The sequence below is a fragment of the Somniosus microcephalus genome, chromosome 3 (assembly GCF_052327205.1).
Source record: "Somniosus microcephalus isolate GS21.2 chromosome 3, FLI_Smic_1.0, whole genome shotgun sequence".
Classification (NCBI taxonomy): Eukaryota; Metazoa; Chordata; class Chondrichthyes; order Squaliformes; family Somniosidae; genus Somniosus; species Somniosus microcephalus.
The window spans coordinates 177,771,089-177,795,879 of NC_140989.1; the positions used below are offsets into that span (position 1 = coordinate 177,771,089).

The 24,791-nt window shown below is 44.3% G+C and overlaps 1 protein-coding gene across 12 annotated transcripts in view; it reads right to left on the bottom strand.

Moving 5' to 3' along the window:
* The window catches only part of qkib (QKI, KH domain containing, RNA binding b), a 736,031-nt gene that overhangs the window by 279,617 nt on the left and 431,623 nt on the right, over positions 1-24,791 (bottom strand). For 11 of the 12 annotated variants that reach the window (XM_085981974.1, XM_085981972.1, XM_085981980.1 and 8 more), the window contains exon 4: positions 3,678-3,821. The exons of the other annotated variant lie outside the window; for it this stretch is intronic. In XM_085981974.1, coding sequence (XP_085838100.1) covers positions 3,678-3,821 — 144 coding nt within the window. The remainder of the gene's footprint in view (positions 1-3,677; positions 3,822-24,791) is intronic. 12 annotated transcript variants of the gene reach the window in all.

Here is a 24,791-nt window from a genome sequence, read left to right on the forward strand (position 1 = left end):
TCCCCTGGCCTCTGACTGTCGGCCCCAGCCCCAGACCCCCACTCCGGCCCCCGATCTCGGACCCTCCCCCCCCCTCGACGACCCCCTCTGGCCTCCGATCCCCGGCCTTCCGACACCACCCCCACCACCTTTAGTCCTGGCCTTCCAACCCCCTCCAATCCCCAGCCCCCTCCCTCCCTCCGCTCTGCTCCCCAGCTGCGGCTTGGTACCGTAGGCCTATCCACCCGTCATCCAGCTTCTCAATCTGACTGGCTGCAGGTGGGAAGCAGAAAAAAAATGTTAATCAGGCGCTGCTGTTAAATTCGGCAGAATCCGAGGGAAATCCGTTCTCCTGACCGCAATCTAACCCCCCCACACCCACCATTACCCGCCTTCAAGTTAAAATCCTGCCTTTTGAGTTCAAATCCCATGAAAATTTGTATTCAGTTTAAAAAAAAAATGGTATCAGTGAAAGTGACCATGAAACTGTTCATAAAAACCCAACTGGTTTATTAGTGTGCGTTAGAAGGAACCCTACCGTTCTTACCCAGTTTGGCCTATATGTGGTTGACTCCTAAATGCCTGAGTTGGCCTATCAAATCGCTGCAAAAAATTGCAGCAGTTCAAGGAGGCAGCCCAACGCCACCTTCAAGGGCAACTAGGAATGGGCAATAAATGCCGGCCTCGTCAGCGATGCTCACATCCAGAGGATTAATTTTTTAAAATCTGAAATTCTTTGAGACATTAAAGATGTGATAAAGTTCCGTATAAACGTAACATTTGTTGAAAACTATTTCTATTTATTCATACCTCATTTTTGCTTTAATTTTTTTCTATTTTGTAACCTGTCTCATCAAACAGTCAAACTGAGGTTTCTGTCCATTACTGATTTTATGTTATAAAACTGTGATATCCTTAACTAATTCTATGCCAAGATTAATGCTTAGAACTGGACACCCAGAAAAGTGAAGCGCAACTGAATCTGGTGTAATCATGTAAAACTAGATGTCTATTTTCAATGTGGCAAGATGACACAGGTACAAAATCCATCATTGCTAATCATTCAGACCTGAAGATTTTTTTTACATTGAGGGACATCATCTAGGTCATAGATAAGGAAGGTCAGTTATAAGGGATGTACAATGAAGAACTGCAGGTTATTCTTTTTTATTCATTCTTGGGATATGGGTTCCTGGCAAGGCCAGAATTTATTGCCCATCCCTAGCTGTCCCCAAGAAGGTGATAGTGAGCCTTCTTCTTGAACCGCTGCAGTCCATATGAAGAAGGTGCTCCTGCAGTGCTGTTCGGTAGGTAGTTCCAGGACTTCAATCCAGCGACAATGAAGGAACAGCGATATATGTCCAAGTTGGAATGTTGTGAGACTTGGAAGGGAATTTGGAGGTGACAGTGTTCCCATACACTTGCTTCCCTTGTCCTTCTAGGTGTTGGAGGTTGTGGGTTTGGAAGGCGAGGTGCTGCAGTGCATCCTATAGATAGTACACACTGCAACCACGGTGCACTGTGGTGGAGGAATGGATGGACTGCTATGTCCTGGGTGGTGTCAAGCTTTTGGATTTGCATCAAATGAGTGATCTCACACGCAAATTATAGTCAGCATGATAGGTTATATCCCACAGCTCCTCGTCATAACGCTATACCCTATTAGGTCAGTAATTAGATTAAAAGTTAGATGTATTTATTTAATAATTACATTTCATAAATAGAATGGCATAAACAAACTACAAACTTTTAACCAGAAGGAATGGGAGCCTAGCCATGTTGTAGATAGGAAGCTGAGAGGAGAACCATAAACTACCATGAAACGCTGGAATTACTGAGCCCTGAAAATCAAAAGCCCTCAGGGCCTTTTGAAGTGGAATTAACGGAACCAATTATGAGAATACAACCTAATTCCTGCAGCAAAATGTGAGACTAAGTTAAACATCCAGTCACGAGAAGAGAGTGCAAATCCGTCACTAAAGCTGGAGCTAAATCTTAAGCCCTCAATGGGAACTACTTTAATATAGGATACAGACTGGTTCCAGTGACAAAACTGTAAAATGTTGGTTTTATTTTCAGACTATCAAATCCACCAAATACAAAAACATTTTTGCAAGTGGAATAAAGTTACAACCAGATTTTTTCCCTCTATGTTGTATTCTAATTCCACAATGAATTTACAGTCCTGTAAGTACCAGGTGAGTAAAATTTACAAGTTCACCAATATGCAAACAAATGCAAAACACTGATTAATAATAATAAACCTATGTAATTTCTGAGGTAGCAAATGTGATCTTAATAGAGGATATAAATTGGCCTGCACCATGGCAACTGCTAAAATAGAGAGGACACTTAACAATCGTTTCATTGTGTGTTTTTCCCTGGTAAGTCTATTCTTCATTTCTCTCCCATGATGCATACCAGCTGTGGTCAAGATGACAGCTCCCAAATATCAACCTAAGTCATTGAGAAGTAGTGTCCATGAGGAGCCTGTTGCTGACTCTCCCAACTCATCAGCCTAGAAATTGAATGGAACCTGAATTGGGGTGTGATCCTGGTGCAGTGCCTGATGAGGCTGGCAGCGGGATTGGTCTGCTGGCATCATTAGCATAGTGCCAATGAGCTGTGGTGCCAGTCGTGGCCTTCGAGGCAGCTTGCTGGTGATGGGTGGGGCAGCCTGATTGGCCAGCTCCAACCCCAGGCAAAGCCTCAGGTGAATCGGGGGGCTGGGAAGAAATGGTGGCTGGCAGCAGTCCATGGTTTTAATCTGGAGCCGGGAGGAGCATGCCTACACCTCCCGGCTCCACAATAAGGTAAGTCAAAAAACTTTTGACTTGGCTTCCAGGTGACAGCCTCAAGCAGTCCCTTGAAGGACCACTGGTTTAGGTGCTGAGCGCCTGAAAAAAATAGACAGCAGCAGTCATTCACATACCAATTTGGCAAAGGGGACTGAAACAGGCATTAGGCCCCTTATTTGCATATGCAATGGGTCAATCACCAGTTTGAGACATGTCCCTGGATGGCAACTGAGTACTATCTAATATGGCAGGCGGCACACTTTGGATGCAGAATGAGCACGTACATGTCGCCCACCATATTGGTCCCTTAGGCATCCGTTTTATACATGTAAAATGGCCGCAACAGCATCAAATTTCTAGGCCATCATCTTTCCCTCCCTGTGAAGATCTCATCTTCGCATCAATGCAACTGATAAAAGGAATTGAGTGGTTTTGGGGATTGTGGCCACAAACCCACATGCCATCAAAAGTGGTGCCACACGTTGGTGATGTTTTATACGAGAGTTGATCTCTGTGATGTTACACTCTACTGCAGCAAAGAAAAACACTTACTGCATCTACCAGCAACCCCTGCTGGAAGTATGGATGTCAGATGTAGGATAGGCTCACCTGTGACGCCTACAATCAAACAACTTGCCAGCATTCATTGCCAAGGTTCCAGCATGAACAATGGTTATTTTGGCACGGTGTTGGAGGGGCTGCGTGGAACCACACCCTGACAAGCAGTCAACGCCTTTAGGAGATGAGGGGAGAAAACTGACATGAGAGAAAAAAAACTGTCGCCCTTTTATGCACTTTTTGTTTGTCATTTTTAGTCAATTCGATTCTGATTCTGTGCTCAGAACTGTTCAGACTGAAGTTACCCGGGAGAAACTGGAATCTATTGCTGAAGGTACTTACCGCTGGTACAAGCAATTTTTTGACTTCCTCCACTGCCCTCTTTAGCTTGATTTCCGCTCTGTTCTGTGCATCTTCCACAGTGATTAATACGTGCAAGTCTTCATTCAGGTGTTCCCAGTTGGGTTTGCCTCTGTTTTGCTCCTCCTGTAACACCAATAGGGCAAAAAAAAAATGTTTAAAAAAATAAACAAAAGTCTAATTTTTCTTTTGCTTGTGTTACATCTTTGTGCCCAACTGATGATAATTCTATTGAGAAGATCAAGAGAGATGGAACATCCTTCTATGCCTCTGCCTGTGATACTCTGTAACTGACCACCCACAAGGGACCCCGCAGGAGTAGCCTGAGGCCACACATCCTCTGCTCAGCACTGTCCAACTCCCACAAAGTCACGGGCGAGGGAAAGATGAACCTGCACCTCAATGGCACAAGACACTGGAGCATTAAAATGCTGCGCAACTCTGCCATCCTTAATCCAAGCTTAAGATGAGATGCATGTGTTCTCATGTCTAAACCTTTACGTATGCTTAAAGTGTACGACGTGGTTCCATACACTCACATCTCGATTAAGCTAAGTTTATGATATAAATGCCAGCCATTTATTTAAAATAATCAGATTTTACTTCATCTACTGGAATTATTGTGTAAGAATGGCAAGTAATCATCTGGAACCTTTTCACCTATCAATTAATTTGTTGTAAAATACAACTAAACACCTTAAGAGCACCTCCAATTATGCCCCAGCTGTCCAATTAGAAAATTAAAAATTCAATTATTCAGGAACTTAAGTGTGTTGAAATGGATATTAATATAATCTTGGCTTTCAGCTCCGTTTTGTATTTTATAAACCAACATTTTCTGATTTATATCCCCACGTCATAGCTGCAATGACAATGTTCCTCTCCACCTGGGTTAGGCTGAAGACCGCTACACTGGCAGTCAGAACCATGCTGCAAGTCTGCAAGAGGCAATCTTTCACGTTGTGGGATTGGACTTTCCCTTGGCCCCACCTTGACTACAATAGAGCAATCGGAAAGTGCTATCCAAAATGGTCTCGCTGAATTGACCAAAATTCCATTTTCAGAGTAAGCAGAGTTTGAAGACCAACCGAACTTATGAACAAAACTCCGCCACACTACCTCAAAAGATACTGTGCCTCCCCAGGGCTCTGCAGGATGTGGGTGACAAATGGCACCAGTGACTGCAGTTGGCTGCAATACGACTGGGGACCAAATCCATTTAGGCTACTTGGACTGATTAATGAAGTTGGCAGCCAAGGAAGATGAATATTTTCCACCCTTACGTATTTAATTAATCCTGAAATTACTACCATGACTTTTTGATTTGTATAAAATATTGATTTCTTAGTTATGTTTCGACCTCTGGGACCGTAAATTATATATTAATTAGTAGTTTGTCAAATTACAGTGATAATTTATGGAAATAAATACAATTAGGAGAAATCATCCTTAACTACACTGTGGTTTGCTGCTATGATGTATTGTGCCCACTCATCTTTTGTAAAAAGTGAAGGAAGAAAAATACTGAATAAAAGCAGTAACTGCTATAATATACTCCTTTCTTCTTAATCATTGGGTTAATTGTCAGATATTAGCAGAGTATGCACTGGAAGCTGGAGAGGGTTCCGAATTTTATGGTTTAGAAGATTTTGCTCTAAATGCAAGCATCAGAAATAATTTTTTGTACCCGAGTAACCCTGAAGCAGTAAAAATAAACTTGAGGCCCAAAGGATATTGCCGTGCCTCGAGAGTGCACACCGTTAAGGACCATTAAAGCAGCAAAGAGTTCATAAAAAAACGCTTGCTCTCCAAGTTATGATGCTAATACGTGCACAAAATCCATTTTACTCAATGTATTATATTATGGCTACCGCATAAAAAAAGTGACTGCACCGTTATCAGAACAGTGTTTTTTTTGGAAGATGGGTACTGGTGGTCCCAACTTTGATACAAACCTGCTAACATTTTTGAAGGGCTTTTAATGGAATTCTTCCCATACTGTATGAGAAAAAATGGCTTTTCCTAACTCCAGGATAAATGTTTATTAAAATTTCAGATGCTAGAAACACATAACACAATGTTATTGGCCAATGGTGGCCTTACAGTACACTGCTCTGCGTGGTGTCTAACCTGATAATTGTAGGTGATGAATCCTGGTCTTTGAATGTGTGAAGCTGCGTTAGAGTTTCAGAATTGTTCACGCACAAATCCAGAAACATCCGACAGCGACTCGAAAGAAATTGCTTCTCGAGCCTTCGCAAAAGATTTCACACCTAGTTTATTCGGAAATGCATATGATGCTCCCCAGAACGCACAACGATTTGTGAAATTAAGTAAAACTGTACAACTTTTAAGACTAAAGAATAAAAGAAGAATCCACAGGTTTTTTTTTTACACGGCAGAGGTAACATCTGTGAATGACAGTCTAAATTACATCTCCGGGTGCAATGTCAAACTTTTTATCTTATTCTCCACAATCTTCTTTTACTAACCTATATCCTATTGTAATGATGTTTCAAAACCTGCACATCTCATTGTAAACCTGAGCAGAATCACTTTGGTCTGACAGGACTCTGAATTTCACATGTGCGTACTGTATAAGTAGTACAGATCTGAGACATGGTTGTGTTCAGCTGCTCGTTGCCACCATGAGTCTCTCTTCCAGGTCTAATACAGAAGCATAACTTACGTCTTGAATGCTATCCATCTCACTTGATGGGCAGAATAGATTTTGCATAATAATAAAAATGTGGTTCTGTTGAGATCTCCATTCTTGCTCATTATAAATTTAAAATGGGGGACTGGGGTGGGGGTACAATGAAATAGCACACTGTTCGCTCACTAACGGGTTTGAATACAGGCCTGACTAACAGGATGCAAGTTTCTCTGTTGGACACAATGGGGTAGATTTTGACATTGCACAATAGTGGAAAACGGGTGATAGCGAATTGGCAGCCCGTTTTACATCTTTCCTGATTTTTATTTCCGTTGACTGTAATGGAAATAAAAAAATCAGGATCGATGTAAAACGAGCTGCCAATTCGCTATCATCCATTTTACACTATCACGCAAAGTCAAAAACTACCCCAAGAGTTGTGAGGAAAATTAGGTTTCCTCCAGTCCAGTCTCAATTGGGCATCAAAGTGCATGCGCGAAAACCTGGAACTTGTGATCTGTCAAGACTCCTTGACAGATCATAGCCATCCCCGGGAAAGTTTTTTTTTGCCTAACTACTGCCTAACGAATGCCCATTAAATTCTTACGCCTGGTAAAAAGCTTTTACCAGCGTTAGAGTTTAAATGAATATGAAAATAATTTCTTCAATTATTTAAACATTAAAACACCTGTAAAATAAGTTTATTTTTAGCCACTTTAAAATGTTTAAATTTATTTTTCAAAAAATTAAATTTTTGTCTTAAATGTTTAATTAAATTGTATTTTAATTAATTTTAAATATGTAATTAAAAATTTTTTTATTTGGTATGTAAATGTGATTTTTGTGTGATCCCCATTCATGCTTATGGGAATTCCATACATACGCAATCCCCATAAGCTTGAATGGGGATCCTCCTTCTTTCATTGTTTGGGCCGGCCCACGTGATCCCAGGGGCACTTGCGAACCGCCTGCACCCTTGGGCCTCCACGCTTGTCTACGCATAGAGGCCCAGAAGCGCGAGTGTCCATGGATCCTGAGGCAGAAGTTAGGAGCGGATTTTATTTGCGGTCGGAGGTATTTCCCCACAGGAAGCCTCCGATCGCAAATTCAGGCCCATAGTTTTCAAATGCATAGCAATTTGAGGATCACTGCTGCTAGAGGGAGGCAATTTTTTTTAGTGCAAAGTGAATCCTTGGAATGCTAATAAATGAGCAGGAGTGAGCGAATAACTTCTTGTATGTGAACCTGAGTAAACTAGCACATGGTAGGGCAGGCCATTACTTCAGAACAGTTCAACTAACTCCGCAACAGGAATTTCAGAACCTGCATCTCTACAGTGTGTTTTTCTGCCTCCAGCTGTAACATTAACCTTTATGCAGCTGTAAGCTCAGCAGTTATATAGACAATATTATCTGACGATAAGGAGGTATGAATTTAACATGCCTCTCTTTCCAGATAAAAAGTTGCCAAAAGGCGTCTAAATTAGTGCATTATAAGGTATTTTTACCCTTTGATAAAGAGGCCAGCCTAATTCATACTACATCATGCAACTTAAAAACATAAGAATGTAGAAAACAAGATGATGTCATTCCCCTCAACAAACCCCCGTTTCAGGATCCGATCAGACCAGTTTCTATTTTCTTACATCAAACCCACATTGCTCTCCACTCTGCTGAAGATTAGATCAATTCAAATGCTTCATAAAGTATTTGCCACCTGTGCCATGAGTTGAAAATTCAGGCAAGAAAATATTTTCTCAATTGAAGTAAAATTTAATTCATCATGAATGACTGGATCTCTTTCTCCTCCCACCTTCCCAGAATAGATTTAATTTCCTTTACTTCTCTTCATAGTTCAATGATGCAAACTTGGAATTCTATTACTGACCTTTTGATTGTGTCTCCATTTTTTCCATAGGTAAGGTAACCATGAATGCATGCTATCGGCCACATGCAGACTTACTAACTCAAATACATCTCCAATTCCTCCAAGTATCCAAAAGGATATGCTACCATTTCCTACAGCAAAAACCTCTGGAAAAACATTTTCAATTTCCATACTTCGCTTTCCTATTATCTTTCAATGGAATACATCTACAATAAGGAGAAGAAAGAAACTCCAGGAGCTTGCCCATGGTGTTGGTGTTTGTCTGGATCACAAGGAGGAGTCCATGGAAGCAGTGTGCCAGGTCTGGCTTAGCGGTGGGCCAGGTGATCTTTCCAATTCCCTGTGGCAGGTTTTGCCACTTTCACTTCCTATTATCATTCCTCTATTTATTCCCCCCCCACCCCCCATCCTTCTTCATTTTCTTTTATCATGGATTATCTTTTGGCTGAGGGTTAAATATTGGCCAGGACACTGGGAAGAACTCCCCTGCTCATCTTTGAAATAGTGCTATGGGATATTTCACATCCACCGAGAGGGCAGACAGCACCTTGGTTTAACATCTCAGCCAAAAGACAGCACCTCCGATAGTGCGGCAATTCCTCTTTTACTGGGGATAGTTGGGCAGCTAAATGATAAATGTTTGGAATAATCTACCGGGCAGGGTGTTAGAGACAAAAACATTAGGAACTTTCAAATTGAAGCTGAATACTATAATAGCAGCTAAAATATTAGAGGAATGAGCTTCAATGAGCCCAAGAGACTTGTCTTGCCCTTAGCAAAAAGGCCACTTATAGTACTACACATTTTTAATCATCGGCTAATCTTTTCACTGGCAGCTACACTCACCACAAGCATGCAACTTATGCAATATTACTATCATATTGAATACAGTGAAGTTTAAAAATTAGAAAATAAAGCACAGTGCAGTCCATTATATATGCAGGGGAATTGGCAAATACAGAGAAAGTCTCACTGCATTGGAAACAAGGCAACATGAGGAAGTGAAATCCCATGGGGATGTTGGAAAGCCCCATGATGTAATGTACCTGGATGTCTGCAAATCATTTGATAAAGTTCCCTATGAAAGTCTGCTACTTAAGTTTAAAGCAGTGTACATCTTGGGTAATACCTGGAGATGGATAAAAAAAACTGGTTTAAAGAGAGGAAGCAGCAGGTACTAATTGTGGAGTGATAGGAGTGGAGCGCCCGCTGGGGCCCCTACTCTTTCTAAGCTACATAAATGACTTGGAGTCAGAAACAATGCAAGTTGGTCAAATGTGCAGATGACATTAAAAGTTTTTTTTGGGGGTGGGGGGTGGGGTGGAATCCAACAACAAAAACAACCCATATTTATATTGTGACGTAGATACGCTTCATAGAGGGATAACCAAAAAATGGATGTCGAGCCAAAGGAGGAGTTATTTGGAAGGGGGACCAAAAGCTTGGTTAAAGAACTGAGTTTTAATGAGGTTCTTAAAGTAGGAGATGGAGTGGTTTAGAGAGTGAATTTCAGAATGTCAAGCTTAGGTGGTTGAAGGTATACCCACCCATGGTGGGGCAAAGGGAGGAGGGATGCACAAGAGTCCAGAGTCAGAGGAAGAGAGTTTGGGGCAGGGAAAAGGGAGGGTTGTGGGGTTAGTGGAGCTACAGGGATAGGGAAGGGGTCCAAACATAAGGATGAGGATTTTAAATTTGAGGACCGGGAGCCAATGTAGGTCGAGAGGACAAGGATGATGGACAAACTGGACTTGGTATAGGACAAGATACAGACAGCAGAGTTTTGGATAAGGTGAGGTTCACAGAGGATGCAGAATGGGAGGCCATCCAGGAAAGCACTGGAACAGTTGAGTCTGGAGGCGAGAAAGGCATGGATAAGAGTTTCTGCAGCAGCTTGGCTGAGGTAGGGACAGAACTGAGTGATGTTACGGAGATGGGAAGTAAAACGTGTTTGTGATGGAGAAGATATGGGGGCTTGAAGCTCGACTTGGGTCGAATAGGTACAGATTTGGGAGGCAACATGTTCAAGGACTTGAGGGGAAAGGGAGGTTGGAGATAGGGCAGTAAAGCAGACGTGGAACTACACAAAGACCAATATAAAACTTGCAAGTTTGACAGAACTACAGCAGATGGAAGTCAATGTGCACTGGAAGAAAAAATAGGGCTATACTTGAAGTTGCTGGGGGGGTGGGGGAGGAAGAAGCTGAAAAAGATCCGAAAGTCCAATTATTGCCGAGCAACAGTCAACAAAGTAACCAGAATGCTGAGCTGTATTGCCAAATCAGGACAGTACAGGTCTGAAGCTGTCATGCCGAGGGTGTGCAGAGCTCTAGCCAGGCCACAGCTTGAATACTGCCTTCTGTTCTGGTCACCGAGGCACAAGGGAAACATCCAAGCCCATGAAGCAGTGCAGAGAAGAGCCCAGACAAAGTTGGACTATAGCCTTGAAATGTGGTGAATGAGAGGAGACCTTAAGTATACAAGTGGAATCGGAGGTTAATCTAAAAGTACTGTTGTGGCTGTAGAAAGAGAGGTCATACACACAAACTGGAAAAAGGCAAATTAAAGAATGTATCAGTGAACAATAGTCATGCAAGAAGTTATTTAATACCTGGAATGGTTTTCCAGGTAGGGGAGTGAAGACAGAAACTCTGGCTTCTTTACTCAGAGAGTGGCAAGAATGTGGAACTCACTACCACATGGAGTGGTTGAGGCAAATAGTATAAATGTATTTAAGGGAAAGCTAGATAAGTACATGAGGGAGAAAGGAATAGAAGGATATGCTGATGGGGTGAGATGAGATGAAGTAGAGAGAGTGGGAGGAGGCTTGTGTGGTGCATAAACACCAGCATAGATTGGTTGAGCCAAATGGCTTGTTTCTGTGCTGTAAAATTCTATGTAATTCTATCATTCAGAATGTAGTTAGATGGTGTAGATTTCTATGGAAGGATGAGCTAGGTGGATCAAATGGCCTCCTCATTTGTACTTATCTTTGTGAACTTATTAATATGCCACTTCCCTCCAGAACACACTCACAAATAGGTACTAAATGTGAACGGAACACAGTATATCTGCATACACATAATGAGGATCCTCATTAAGTATTGACGACATTGAGAATTCCTATTGTATAAAGAAACTCTCATACCATTTATCTTTAGTGTGACTGGGATATGGAACATCAGCCAGGTGCAGGAGTCACTAACACCCCAATACATATACCATTATTATTACAAAGAAATCAACAAATACCCTTTCGAACAAACCAAACATTTGTCACATGGCATGCACAACAAATTTGTTTTGAGGTTGAATTTTACTGTAGATAATGTAATTCAGGATTTAAATGTCCTTTTAAAAACTTGACAACATGAAACAACAACAAAACTTGCCCAAGGCGCTTCACAGGAGTGTTATCAAACAAAATTTGACACTGAACTACAAAAGATGATGTTAGGGCAGATTGGTCAAAGAGGTAGGTTTTAAGGAGTGTCTTAAAGGAGGAAAGAGAGGTAGAGAGGCAGAGAGGTTTAGGGAGGGAATTCCAGAGGTTAGGGCCTTGGCAGCTGAAGGCATGGTCATCAATGGTGGAGCTACAAAAATCGGAGAAGCTCGAGATGCCAGAATTGGAGGAGCGCAGATATCGCGGAGGGCTGTAGGAGATTACAGAGATAGGGAGGGGTGAGGGGATGGAGGGAGTTGAAAACAAGGATGAGAATTTTAAAGTTGAGGCGTTGTTTAACCGGGAGCCAATGTAGGTCAGCGAGCACAGGGGTGATGGGTGAACGGGACTTGGCACAGCTTAGGATATGGGCAGCAGAGTTTCGGATGACCTCAAGTTTACAGAGGGTAGAATGTGGGAGGCCAGCCAGGAGTGCATTGGAATAGTCAAGTTTAGCAGTAACAAAGGCATGGATGAGGGTCTCAGCAGCAGATGAGCTAAGGAAGGGGTGGAGTCGGGCGATGTTACGGAGGTGGAAATAGGCGGTCTTCATGATGGCGCAGATATGTGGTTGGAGGCTCATCATGGGGTCAAATATGACACTGTGGTGTACCGATCACAGAAAGGACAGAATCCGCTTTTCGATCCGTAGACTATAAATCAGGCGTCATGCCTTTAAGAAGGATCACACCTTTAAGAAACTCGATCTGCAACATAGTTAAGCCCAGAGCGGGGGAGGAGCAGTCGAAGCTGTGGACTGATGAAAAGCAGTCAGACTTGGTGTAGTCTCTGACGCCATTTTGTGTTCAACATGTAGCCTCAACAATTAAACCTTTTCTGTTGAACCTCACCGAGTTCAGTATTTTTTGCTAGGAGTACGTAGACTCCTACATTGGTGACCCCGACGCTCAGGACGACTCCCAAGCGTAACCATGGCTGACACAAACGCAGTTTCTGTGAAGCTGCCGGAGTTCTGGGAGAACCTAGCCACCGCCTGGTTCCTTCAAGCCAAAATCCACCAGCACGTCAAAGCCCCACTCGAGGAGTTCACCATGCCAGAAAGAAGGTTTGACCACGTCCACATCGACCTCGTCGGCCCCCTGCCGCCATCACAAGGTCACACGCACCTGCTGACAATCGTGGACCGTACCACCCGCTGGCCCGAGGCCATTCCACTGACGTCCACCACCACCGCCGACATCGCGAGGGCGTTCATCGGTACCTGGGTTGCTCGGTTTGGCATCCCCTCCGACATGACGTCGGATAGAGGCCCGCAGTTCACCTCTGATCTGTGGGCCGCCATCGCCCGAAACCTCGGGGTGGCCGTTCACCGCACCATAGCTTACCACCCCCAAGCCAACGGACTGTGCGAGCGATTCCACAGGTCCATGAAGGCGTCCCTCCGCGCCAGCCTCGAGGACGAGGCTTGGATCGACCGCCTCCCGTGGGTGCTACTCGGCCTACGCTCCGCAGTCAAGGAAGACCTGCAAGCCTCGGCGGCGGAACTCGTGTACGGCCAGCCGCTGCGCGTACCCGGAGAGTTCCTGCCCACCGCCACGACCCCCTGGTCGGCTGACCAGCAACGCCGCGCTTTCGCCAACCGAGCACAACAGTTCGCTCCGATACCCACCGGCCGGCACGGCGAACCAGCAACCCGCGTACCACCTAGCCTGCACATGGCCAAATTTGTTTACGTGCGCCATGACGCCCACCGAGGACCTCTACGGCCCCCATACGACGGACCCTACAAGGTACTCCAGACGGGGAACAAGTTCTTCCTCCTCGAAGTGGGCGGCAGAACTGACAAGGTGTCGGTCAACCGGCTCAAGCTGGCGCACCTAGAGCCCGACGAACCCGTTCAAGTGGGCCAACCCCCACCGCGGGGCAGACTGCCTAAGAGCCCGACGCGTCCGACCGCCCCGCTCCTGACACCAACCGCCAAGAGCCGTTCCGGCCGTGCCATCAAGCCACCACGCCGGTTTGTACACTCCCTACTAGCGGATTCTGGGGGGAGCTGTGTGGCGTACCGATCACAGAAAGGACAGAATCCGCTTTTCGATCCGTAGACTATAAATCAGGCGTCATGCCTTTAAGAAGGATCACACCTTTAAGAAACTCGATCTGCAACATAGTTAAGCCCAGAGCGGGGGAGGAGCAGTCGAAGCTGTGGACTGATGAAAAGCAGTCAGACTTGGTGTAGTCTCTGACGCCATTTTGTGTTCAACATGTAGCCTCAACAATTAAACCTTTTCTGTTGAACCTCACCGAGTTCAGTATTTTTTGCTAGGAGTACGTAGACTCCTACAACACCAACGTTGCAAACTGTCTAATTCAGCCTCAGACAGTTGCCAGGGAGAGGGATGGAGTCTCAACAAATCTGAAGTTGTAACAAAGAAATCTCAATACACAAGTAAGTAACTCAGACAAAAGAAAATCGAAAAGCAGTATTGGCACTAAGATTTCAGTGAAATGCAATGATGGGGTTTGTGAAATATTGACTTGAACTGTTCTTAGCCAGTGCCTGGAGAGATAATTTTGAGTTATATGATACCAAAGCGAAGAACTGCTAATTACAGGCTTTTTCACTGGTAGTGACAGTGGTGTAGCAACTGGTCTATTCTTTTCCTACTGCATAGATGTATCACTATGCTAACTAACCCTAGTATAAAACTGGCAAAATAGTTATCACAATAGGCCTGAGAGCAGAAATAAATGTATTGTTTAAGCCCATATTCCAAAAAGGAGAAGTGTGCAGAAAACAATTCTACAAATCTACATTTCTTTTAATTCTGATAGCTTGTATAGTTACTGTGCTATGGATATAATTGACACATCTGTTTTGCTTATTCATGACATTAATGTGGCTTTTCAAGCATTTCTGATGGAATTTGCAAAATAAAGCTTATCAAAAGATGGCATCATACCCACCCCGCTTGGACATAAGTCACAGCTGATGTTTCAGTTGGTTCAGCGCCCTTTTCCAGCTTATTATATGCTTGAACATGATGAAGAGGCAAAAGCGATTAACACAGATATGCAACTTATGTTACATTTTAAGAAACTGCGCTGAAATTTATCTGATAAAATAAATGAACTAAAAGCTGCAGCATAGCTTTTCAGTGTTCCCCCATGCCCATAAAATTAAAAATATAACAAATCCAAGACTATTGAACAGCGAGAAGCTTACAAGAGGCAGCATCAAGACATATGCATACTACATCTTTATAATGCGAGCTGTTCCCAATTGTTGTGCTGTATACAGTGCCATAGTGTATGCAAAGACACTCCCGTTATACAACACACTGAATAACCATCACCCTTGGAGTTGGAATATCCAGTCTACTTAACTTTAAAATTTAGTTATGACTAAATCCCCCATGAATCATGCTGTACCCCGTGAACAAAATAGGTTCAAAATGATGATTTAATTATCTGTTTGAACAACAGCAATTTTATAACCTGAAGCTCCAAGACACATTGATTATCCCAACCCCCTACTAGTAAATGGTTCTAATTGTACATTTCCAGTCAGGCAAATTAGCTGCAGGTTTCTCTCCTACTGTGCACCTGATGGGGAGAATTCATACACAGAAAATATGGGATAAAAATGGCATAAATTATCAAAATGGCTGCAATTGAAAATGCAATCTCAGCGTGGGTGGCAGCTAACGTTTGGAATAGGCTGTAAACAGCTACACCACTTTAAAAGCTCTGCTTCGACAGCTAAGCTGTATTCTTCTTCTTCTTCTTAGGCAGTCCCTCGGAACCGAGGATGACTTGCTTCCACATTAAAAATGAGCTCGCAGGTGACTGATTAGTCCAATGTGGGACCTACAGTGTGTCAGTCACAGGTGGGGCAGACGGTGGTCAACGATAGCAGTATGGCGTTCCGGTCTGTCACTGTTGGGGTTGTCCATGAGGGTCCTGACATTCCAGGTCCTGAACTTCATTTTAAAGGGTGGAAGATGCCTGCGCGTGAATTCTTTTAACGTGGGGTGGCCGTTGCACACCAGCTACCACACGGGCTTGACAGAGCAAGGTCTTGGTCCAATGGCAAGGGGATCCAAGATGATTGGAGACCAGGCTCTGCTACAACGGCCTAGCGCACACACAGAAACATACTGCTACTGTCCTCCTCCCTCCTTCCCGCAGGTCCTCTCTGCTTGAGTTTCGTAGGATGCATTGTGGTCCTCCCGACCTCGCTGTTGGCCTGTGCCGCATCTTCCCTGGGCCCCGACCCCGCTGTTGGTCCATGCTGCGCCACTCCTGCGCCTTGACCTCGCTGCTGGGCTCGTCCTCGTTCCTGGGTCCCGGCCTCGGACATGAATGATGTTGTCTCTCACAGGATCAGTATTACGGTACAAATGTTACATACACGCATGTACAAATGCACACACATGTACATACACACAAATGTGCAAACACATATTATTTATTACACACACAACACACACATTATATATGAAGGGGGTAAAGACAAAGGCCTCGATATTAACCCCTCCACAATGGGCGGAAGAGGGTTGGGGAGTTAAAAATTTTTAAATGGGGAATTCACCCCCCAACCTGCCATATACGTGCCTGTTGCCGTTTTTATGGCGGCAGGTTTCGTGTCGTGTGAGTGCCCCGCCGTCAAGAGGCAGGACACTTCATTAACATTTAAATCGGATTCCCACAGTGTAACTGGGATCCTGATTTAAACTTTATAGTTGCTGTGCAGGCTTCCCAGGGCTCGGGAAATCCCGCAGTGAAAGGGAGGCAAGAGCTGCCGGCTCAATAAGGCAAATGCTTTTTACAGCACTCCTTGTTCGTCTGGGAAAGGAGGAGTGCTCCTCCAGCCCCAAAAGGAATCCTTTGGCTTCCCCTCTGCCGATCCCAGCCTATCTCTCCTCTCTGCAGCGATCACAGACCTTTCCGCCCCATGCACCAATTTCTCGCTCCCTCTCCCCCCCCAGATTGCTGGGGACCGTTCCCATGGGTACCCAGCTGCGGCCTCCTGCCGCTGGTTTTACCAACCAGCAGTTGGCCAGCCCATGAATTTGGCAAGCTGTTGGGCAGGACACAGAATAAAAAAATGATAAGAAGGTCCTGCCGTTAAATTCGGCAGGACCTCTGTGTCCCTAACCTTGGCGGGTTTTTCCCACGGCAACAGGCTCCCCTGCACCCTCCCAGCCTCTTGGTAAATATTGGGGCCAAAGTGTTCTCCCAACACGATCATCAGACTTAAATGAAAGCAAAGCTTTTGCAGCAGATTAAGAGCAGGAAAACAGTAATGAAGAGGTATGTGCAATCACAGAAAGAGAAAATGGACAGAGTATTTGTACATAAACTACATATTACTGGTATGAAAAGTTCCTTTTCATTAAAACTGATGAAACACTTCTCTCATCAGGAGTAAGGCTCTTCATTCCTAACTCTGCATGGGAACTATTTAATTATGGAACAATGACAGCTTTAAGTTGCTATTTTAAGATGGGGAAAAATTTTAAAAATGCATGCGGAACTCCATAGCAAGATTTACTCAAATTACTACCACCTGCAGATATACAACAACTGTATTTTGAAGTTTTACTCCACAAAATCTTGCATTATTATGGAAGGTGTACCCTGTGGGGCTGTGTGTTTTTGGCCACTTACATAAATCAAAGGCATCTAACGTAAGCATTATAACAAGTGTTTCCACTGGCCTGTTGCATAAGTATGCCCATCACAGAGCAGGGTATTCTACTCCACTTCTTTCTGTGTAATTACTGCATTCTGCACTTTCCACGCACGGTTCTGGTAATTATAAAGCAGTACAGAGTCCTGGATTCATTCCATTATTTCTTGTTTAGCTCGGAGTCGATTCAAAAAGACGATTGAACAGTTTCAATTGCCATTCTTCAAATTTGTCAGGACTTCCACCATCCCCAAAGAAAATTGGCAATCAAAGGATCCCTTTGCCTGGAAAATAAGCTCAACTGCCCGTTGCTCCTTTCTATGTCACATTGAATGACTAAAATCTGAACTTCATCATTGTTTAATACGTCTTTTGTTCATTTTGTTAAGTGAGCCCTCATCTTTGGAGGGATAAAACTGGAGCGTTGGACGAGGAGCATATCATCCCACTAATATTCAAATAGACAGTGCAAGGGAAACTGTTGTGACAGGTGTTGACTTGGAATGGTTGACCCCCCCCTGCCCATTACATAGTGCTGTGTAGTTGAGTTACAGTAGAGGCTAGTTGATGGATTTATTTACCTTTTTTTAAAATTCGTTCATGAGATGTGGACTTTGCTGGCAAAGCCGGCATTTATTGCCCATCCCTAATGAGAAGGTGGTTGTGAGCTGCCTTCTTGAACCACTGCAGTCCATGTGGTGAAGGTACTCCCATAGTGCTTTTAGGGAGGGAGTTCCAGGATTTTGACCTAGTGACGATGAAGGAACGGCGATATATTTCCAAGTCAGGATGGTGTATAACTTGGCGGGGAACTTGGAGGTGGTGGTGTTCCCATGCGCCTGCTGCCCTTGTCCTCCTAGGTGGTAGAGGTTGCGGGTTGGGAGGTGCTGCTGAAGAAGCCTTGGCGAGTTGCTGCAGTGCCAGTGCATTTTGTAGATGGTGCACACTGCAGCCACGGAGCACCAGTGGTGGAGGGAGTGAATGTTTAAGGTGGTGGAGGAGGTGCCAATCAAGCGGGCTGCTTTGTCCTGAATGGTGTCGAGCTTCTTGAGTGGTGTTGGAGCTGCATTCATCCAGGCAAGTGGAGAATATTCCATCACACTCCTGACTTGTGTCTTGTAGATGGTGGAAAAGCTTTGGGGAGTCAGGAGGTGAGACACTCGCCACAGAATACCCACCCTCTGACCTGCTCTTGTTGCCACAGTATTTATGTGGCTGGCCCAGTTAAGTTTCTGGTCAATGATTACCCCCGAGGATGTTGATGGTGGGGGATTCGGCAATGGTAATGCCGTTGAATGTCAAGGGGAGGTGGTTAGACTCTTGCTTGTTGGAGATAGTCATTGCCTGGCACTTATGTGGCACGAATGTTATTTGCCACTCATCAGCCCAAGCCTGAATGTTGTCCAGGTCATGCTGCATGTGGGCATGGACTGCTTCATTATCTGAGGAGTTGCGAATGGAACTGAACACTGCAATCATCAGTGAACATCCCCACTTCTGACCTTATGACGGAGGGAAGGTAATTGATGAAGCAGTTGAAGATGATTGGGCCTAGGACACTGCCCTGAGGAACTCCTGCAGCGATGTCCTGGGGCTGAGATGATTGACTTCCAACAACCACAACCATCTTCCTTTGTGCTAGGTATGACTCAAGCCAGTAGAGGGTTTTCCCCCTGATTCCCATTGACTTCAATTTTGCTAGGGCCCCTTGATGCCTCACTCAGTCAAATGCTGCCTTGATGTCAAGGGAAGTCACTCTCACCTCACCTTTTGCGCACTATCATGCCTATTTTTTCATGTATTCATCAGTATCATTAGGAAAATAAATGGAAATATATTTAGCCACTTCTGTCCTAGCTAAAGGACAACAAAAAGATCAGTACTATTAAGTAAAGAATTGCTCAGACAGAACAGTGGTGTCGTAGTAGTGGCATGCGGACTCAATTTTGCACTCTATGGACAACCCATTCTCTGTTGCAGAGGGCAGGCTGACTCTACACAGGAAAATCTGAAGAGGAAAGTCATCACCTGGCCAATGGAAGGCACAGGAGATGCATGGCATTGGGAAAACAGACAAGATTAGAGGATACCAAAACAGAAAACGAGTTGATTAGTTCAAACTAGTTTTTAAATCACAACAAAAATATATTGATAACTGAAGTAACAAGATATGCCTTGTCATTTGATTTAGGCAACCAAATGGGACAGTGAAGCCAATTCAAAAACCAGAATCCTCACTAATTCGGAAGTAGCTCAGCTATCACGGACTCAGTACCTTCACCACCAGAGAGAATTATCACTTCCACCTCTAATCAGAATCAAAAGCAGTGATAACTAAGTTAATGGGACTATCCAAAATTGGGAGAAAGATACATTTCCTTTCCCTAAGAATTCACCTCATTCAGTGAATTTCTCCTCTCCCACTTAGCAGAAGTCAAATGTGCTTTTATATCATTATTTTTGTCTAGTGTAATATGTGTTAATGCTGCTGACTCTCAATGGGTGAATCTTGTGCAGTTGGCAGCAAACCTGAGGTAAACTTGCCAGATTTGCTAAGACCAGAGGGCAGGAAAACATGAGTTTTTAAAATCCAGTTAAGATCCCTGAATTTTTGCAGCTAAACATAAGGACGGGATTAGTTATCTTAACAAAAAAGCCCCAATAGCTCCAATGGGAGCAGAAGGAAGGAGAAACTTCATTTTGGCTCGGTCCTCTTGGGTATCTTTTCTGCCCTCGCATCCACATGGTACCACTTTGGTTTTGCTCCCAGCAGATCAGGGCAGACGTCGATGATGCACCATTACAAGTGCTATGTATGCAGACGACCCGGTTCCTGCAGTTCTGGGTCTCCCTGCATCAACTCACTTGGGGCCTGTTCTAATGCACTACAACAACAACTTGCATTTATATAGCGCCTTTAACATAGTAAAACGTCACAAGGCACTTCAGAGAGTTATCAAATGACATTTAACACAGAGCCACACAAGGAGATATTAGGACAAGTGAGGTAGGTTTTAAGGAGCATCTTAAAAGGAGGTAGAGAAGCGGAAAGGTTTAAGGAGGGAATTCCAGAGCCTAGGGCTGAGGCAGCTCAAAGCACAGCCGCCAATGATGGAGCAATGAAAATCAGGGATGCGCAAGAAGCCAGAATTGCAGGAATGTAGAGTTCTCGGAGGGTTGTAGGGGTGGAGGAGGTAACAGAGATAGAGAGGGATGAGGCCATGGAGAGATTTGAAAACAAGGATGAGAGTTTTAAAACAGAAGCGTTGCCGGACCAGGGACCAATGTAGGTCAGTGAGTTGGGTGAGCGTGACTTGGTGCGAGTTAGGATATGGGCAGCAGAGTTTTGGATGAGCTCAAGTTTACTGAGTGGGCAAGGAGGGAGGCTATCCAGGAGGGCAGGACTACTGAGAGTGCGGGGGCCCGAATGGAATTTCAAGCCCTTTCCTCCTAATCCCAACTGAAGAGGCATAGAAGCTGCTGCAGGCCGTTAGCGCGGTCTCGAAAGCTGAAGGGACCTGCTGGGAGGTTTGGAAGGGATGGACCAACCATCAAATCCTGCCACAAAAATTACTTTCTTACATGAACAAAACAGATGATTAGAAGCACACACAAGTACCAGTGCAGGCTGTTACTCATTAGGGCTTTGGATTTTGGGGCATTATTTTTTCCTGAATTCAGATTTTTTTTTAAAGTGCAATCAGCTGCAGGCAAATTCATGCTTTGTTGGGTCAAAAAAAACACAGAATGCTTCTAAGTCAGAAAACTTTTAGTTTAATTAATCAAACAATTTTTGGAGAAATAAAAGACGGCAAATAAAGAGTAATGATAAATAGAGCTGACCTGGATCATTAACCGCAACCTCAGCATGTCCTCCATAGAACATCATTTACTTGTCTGTACATGACACAGGCAACTGAAGGCTCTGAGTCAAATCTGCTAGTTGGTACAGGGAGATGATGAAGTGTTCCCTGTGCCAGCAGGAAGCTGCCACGAGCTGCATGCCAGAATTACAATATGCTGACATTGACATTTCTACGTTTTATTAGGCTTCATTCTAAAATTTGGGAATTCACTCTTTGCAGGAAAGGGGGCGATCATCAGATTGAACCTTAAATTCTGAAGGTTTCCTGATCTTTAATGGGTTAGAAATGCATTCAGGAAAATGTACAATTTCTTGACATGGATCCATAGCAGTGCAAATTCCAAGCAAGGCTAAATTGATTTATAAATCCATTGTAAATTTATTCTTAACACTGAGAAATAATTTACCCATCATATTTTCTAATGTACTGCATTCTATAATCTATGTTCAAACCTAACTACCTTGTAATGACAGATGAAGGGAACAGAAGAAACAAAATCAAACCCATCCAGTTAAGTGAAAAACTCCAGTAGATAGTGAGGAGCAAGTCTACAAGGGTATTTGGGAGACTACAGTTAAATTGCTTTTACTTTTTTCACTTCTGTGAAATACGCTGGGACGCTGGGATGTTTTGTTATGTAAATGATACTATAAAAGTAGAATATGTTGTTTTACTTTATTATTTTTATTTGTTTCATTCTCAGGAGCTGCTCTCCCTCTTTATGTTTGCTGTTGGCTCCTGAACTATACAGATCTGCTGGGTGTTGATGTTGTACAGTCTACTTCTGTTCATTCAAAGTCATTTTTGGCTTGTAAAAATCTGAATCAATACAATTTTTTGTTGCTGTATTGGAATATGCACTAGGTGCATTCTGCTCTTAATTCAAAGTTGCTGATTTTGTTGCAAGAGTTAGGAGTGGTGACCAAGGTGTGGGTGCGAATGTAAGGCTGGAGGAGGCTGCAGAGCTAGGGTGGGTTGAGGCGCTGGAGCGATCTGAAAATCAGGATTTTAAATTTTATGCCCTGGATTTTATGGTCAGCGGCCTAGCGATGGCGCTCGCCGCTGACCTTGAAGAAAGCTGCCCACAAACTTTTAGCAGTCTCTATGGCGTGGATTTCACTTTCCCCGATGTTAATTTCATTCTGGTGGCATCTACAGGAGAGCTCTAGCATCCAGCAACAGTAATGGTATCAAGCAGGCTAAGCAGCCAATCATATTGAGGAATTCTCACAGACAGCAAACCAGGAAGTAAAAAGCAGGTGTCATCATTTACTTTTCATAATTTTACAGAAAGTATAGTAAAGATTAAGGTATACACATGGGATTAAGGTAGAAATTGAAATATCAAACAAACTTTAAAAAAAAAATTAATTATTTTAAAAATCAATGGAATTTTTAACATGAAAGAGAAATTTGACATTCTACAAGTACAAAATTAGTTTTTCAGCGCCAGAGAGGTTGTTCAGCTGTAATTATGACTTAGTATGGCATTAAAACCCCAGTTACACCTCATTCAATCAAGGGTTTTAAATCACAAGAATTGTCCATAAAAAGTTGAAATTCATGTCACATCAAGTGATTTCTAATTGATTGCCTCTGCGAGGACTGACCCTGTGGAGAAGCTGGGTATCGCTAACAGCAACTTCCGGATTTCCGTTTTGAAATGCGCATGTGCAGACTCCAGAAACTGCTGACAGTTTTACAGAGTAATGAGAGCGAACGCTGACAATTTCACTGCCATTGCAACTGCAAACTCCGGGTCAATGTAATTGGGGACCCAGTGTAGACCAGTGAAGACATCAGTGATGGGCGAGCATGACAGTATCTGGCCAGCTGAGTTTAGAATGAGTTGGAGTTTGAGGAGGATGAGGGGCTGGCAAAGTGGACATTAGAGAAATCAAGGCCTAAAAATTTGGTTGCTTTGCGCCTCCCGTTAGCGCCCTAACGGGGCGCAAAGTAACTAGCGCCTGGGCGCGGCACCGCCAAAGCCTCCCGCAAAATTCAGCAGGAGGTTAGCGGCGGCGGTAACCGTTAGCACCCTATGGCGTTGCGCTGCCGGCGACGACGTCATCGCTGTGCGCAACGCCCCGCACAAGATCTTCGGTAGCGCCCCCTGACTTACCGCTGGACGATATGTCCGACGGAGTCAGAAGGGCCTACCTGCAGCCGGGGAAGGCGCAAATTAGAGGGGAGCTGCCGGGCGGCCATTTTAGTTGCTGGTTGCCTGCCAGCACCTGCCCCCGCTGCCATCCCAGGCCTCCTGAGCAGCCCCCCACCCCATGGAGTGCAGGCTGCGCTCCGTGAGCCCGGCACTTCGAATGCCGGGCTCTTTTGCTGGCACTCCGATCCCTGGTGGCCCAGATGGGCCCCGGGTTGTGCTGCACTAGGCCCCTCCCCTTTAGGAAGTGGAGGAAGGCCTGCAGTACCGCAGCGCGACGTGCCGCTGCTCCACGCCGCAATATTCACTCGCAGCGCCCCAAGGGGCAGGCGGGGAGCTTCCAGTAGCATCCCACTTCCCTCTTGGGGCGCTACCAGTGAATTTCGGCCGCGGGGGCGCTTATTTTTTCAGGGCGCTAAAAGTAGCAAATTGACATAGGGACAAACAGATTAGAGGTTTAAATGTGTGGCTCAAAGAGTGGTGTGAGAGGAAGGGGTTTCAGTTCATGGGGCACTGGCACCAGTACTGGGGAAAGAGGGAGCTGTTCCGTTGGGATGGGCTTCACTTAAGGCTGGGACCAGAGTCCTGGCAAACCAAATAACTAGAGCAGTAGACAGGGCTTTAAACTAATGAAGGGGGGGTGGGAGGATTCAGGAAAGAGTAAATTTAAAAGCAGTGAGAAAAATGTCAAGGCTCTAGAGCAGAGTAGAGTTTTGGGTAAAAATAAGCAGAGTGGGTCAGGAAGGGACAGAGAGAGTAACAAAGGTAATAAGGCATCAGTGACTAAGGTGACATCAGGGAAAAATACAAATGTCAAAGCTAAAGGCACTATATCTGAATGTGCGAAACATTCGCAACAAAATAGATGAATTAATAGTGCAGATAGAAATTAACAGGTTTGATCGAATAGCCATTACGGAGACGTGGTTGCAAAGTGGCCAAGGTTGGGAACTAAATATTCCAGGACACTTAACTTTTAGAAAAGTTAGTCAAAATGGAAAAGGAGGAGGGATAGTCCTGATAATAAAGGATGGGATAAAGACAGTAGAGAGAAAGGATCCAAGCTCTGAAAATGAAGTAGTAGAATCAGTTTGGATGGAGCTAAGAAACAGCAAGGGGCAGAAAACATTGGTGGGAGTTGTTTATAGATTGACATCAAGGCAGCAGTTGACCGGGCGTGGCATCAAGGAGCCCTAGTAAAACTGAAGTCAATGGGAATCGGAGGGAAAATTCTCCACTGGCTGGAGTCATACCTAGCACAAAGGAAGATGGTTGTGGCGGTTGAAGGTCAATCATCACAGCCCCAGCACATCACTGCAGGAGTTCCTCAGGCCAGTGTCCTCGGCCCAACCATCTTCAGCTGCTTCATCAATGATCTTCCCTCCAACCTAAGGTCAGAAATGTAGATGTTCGCTGATGACTGCACAGTATTCA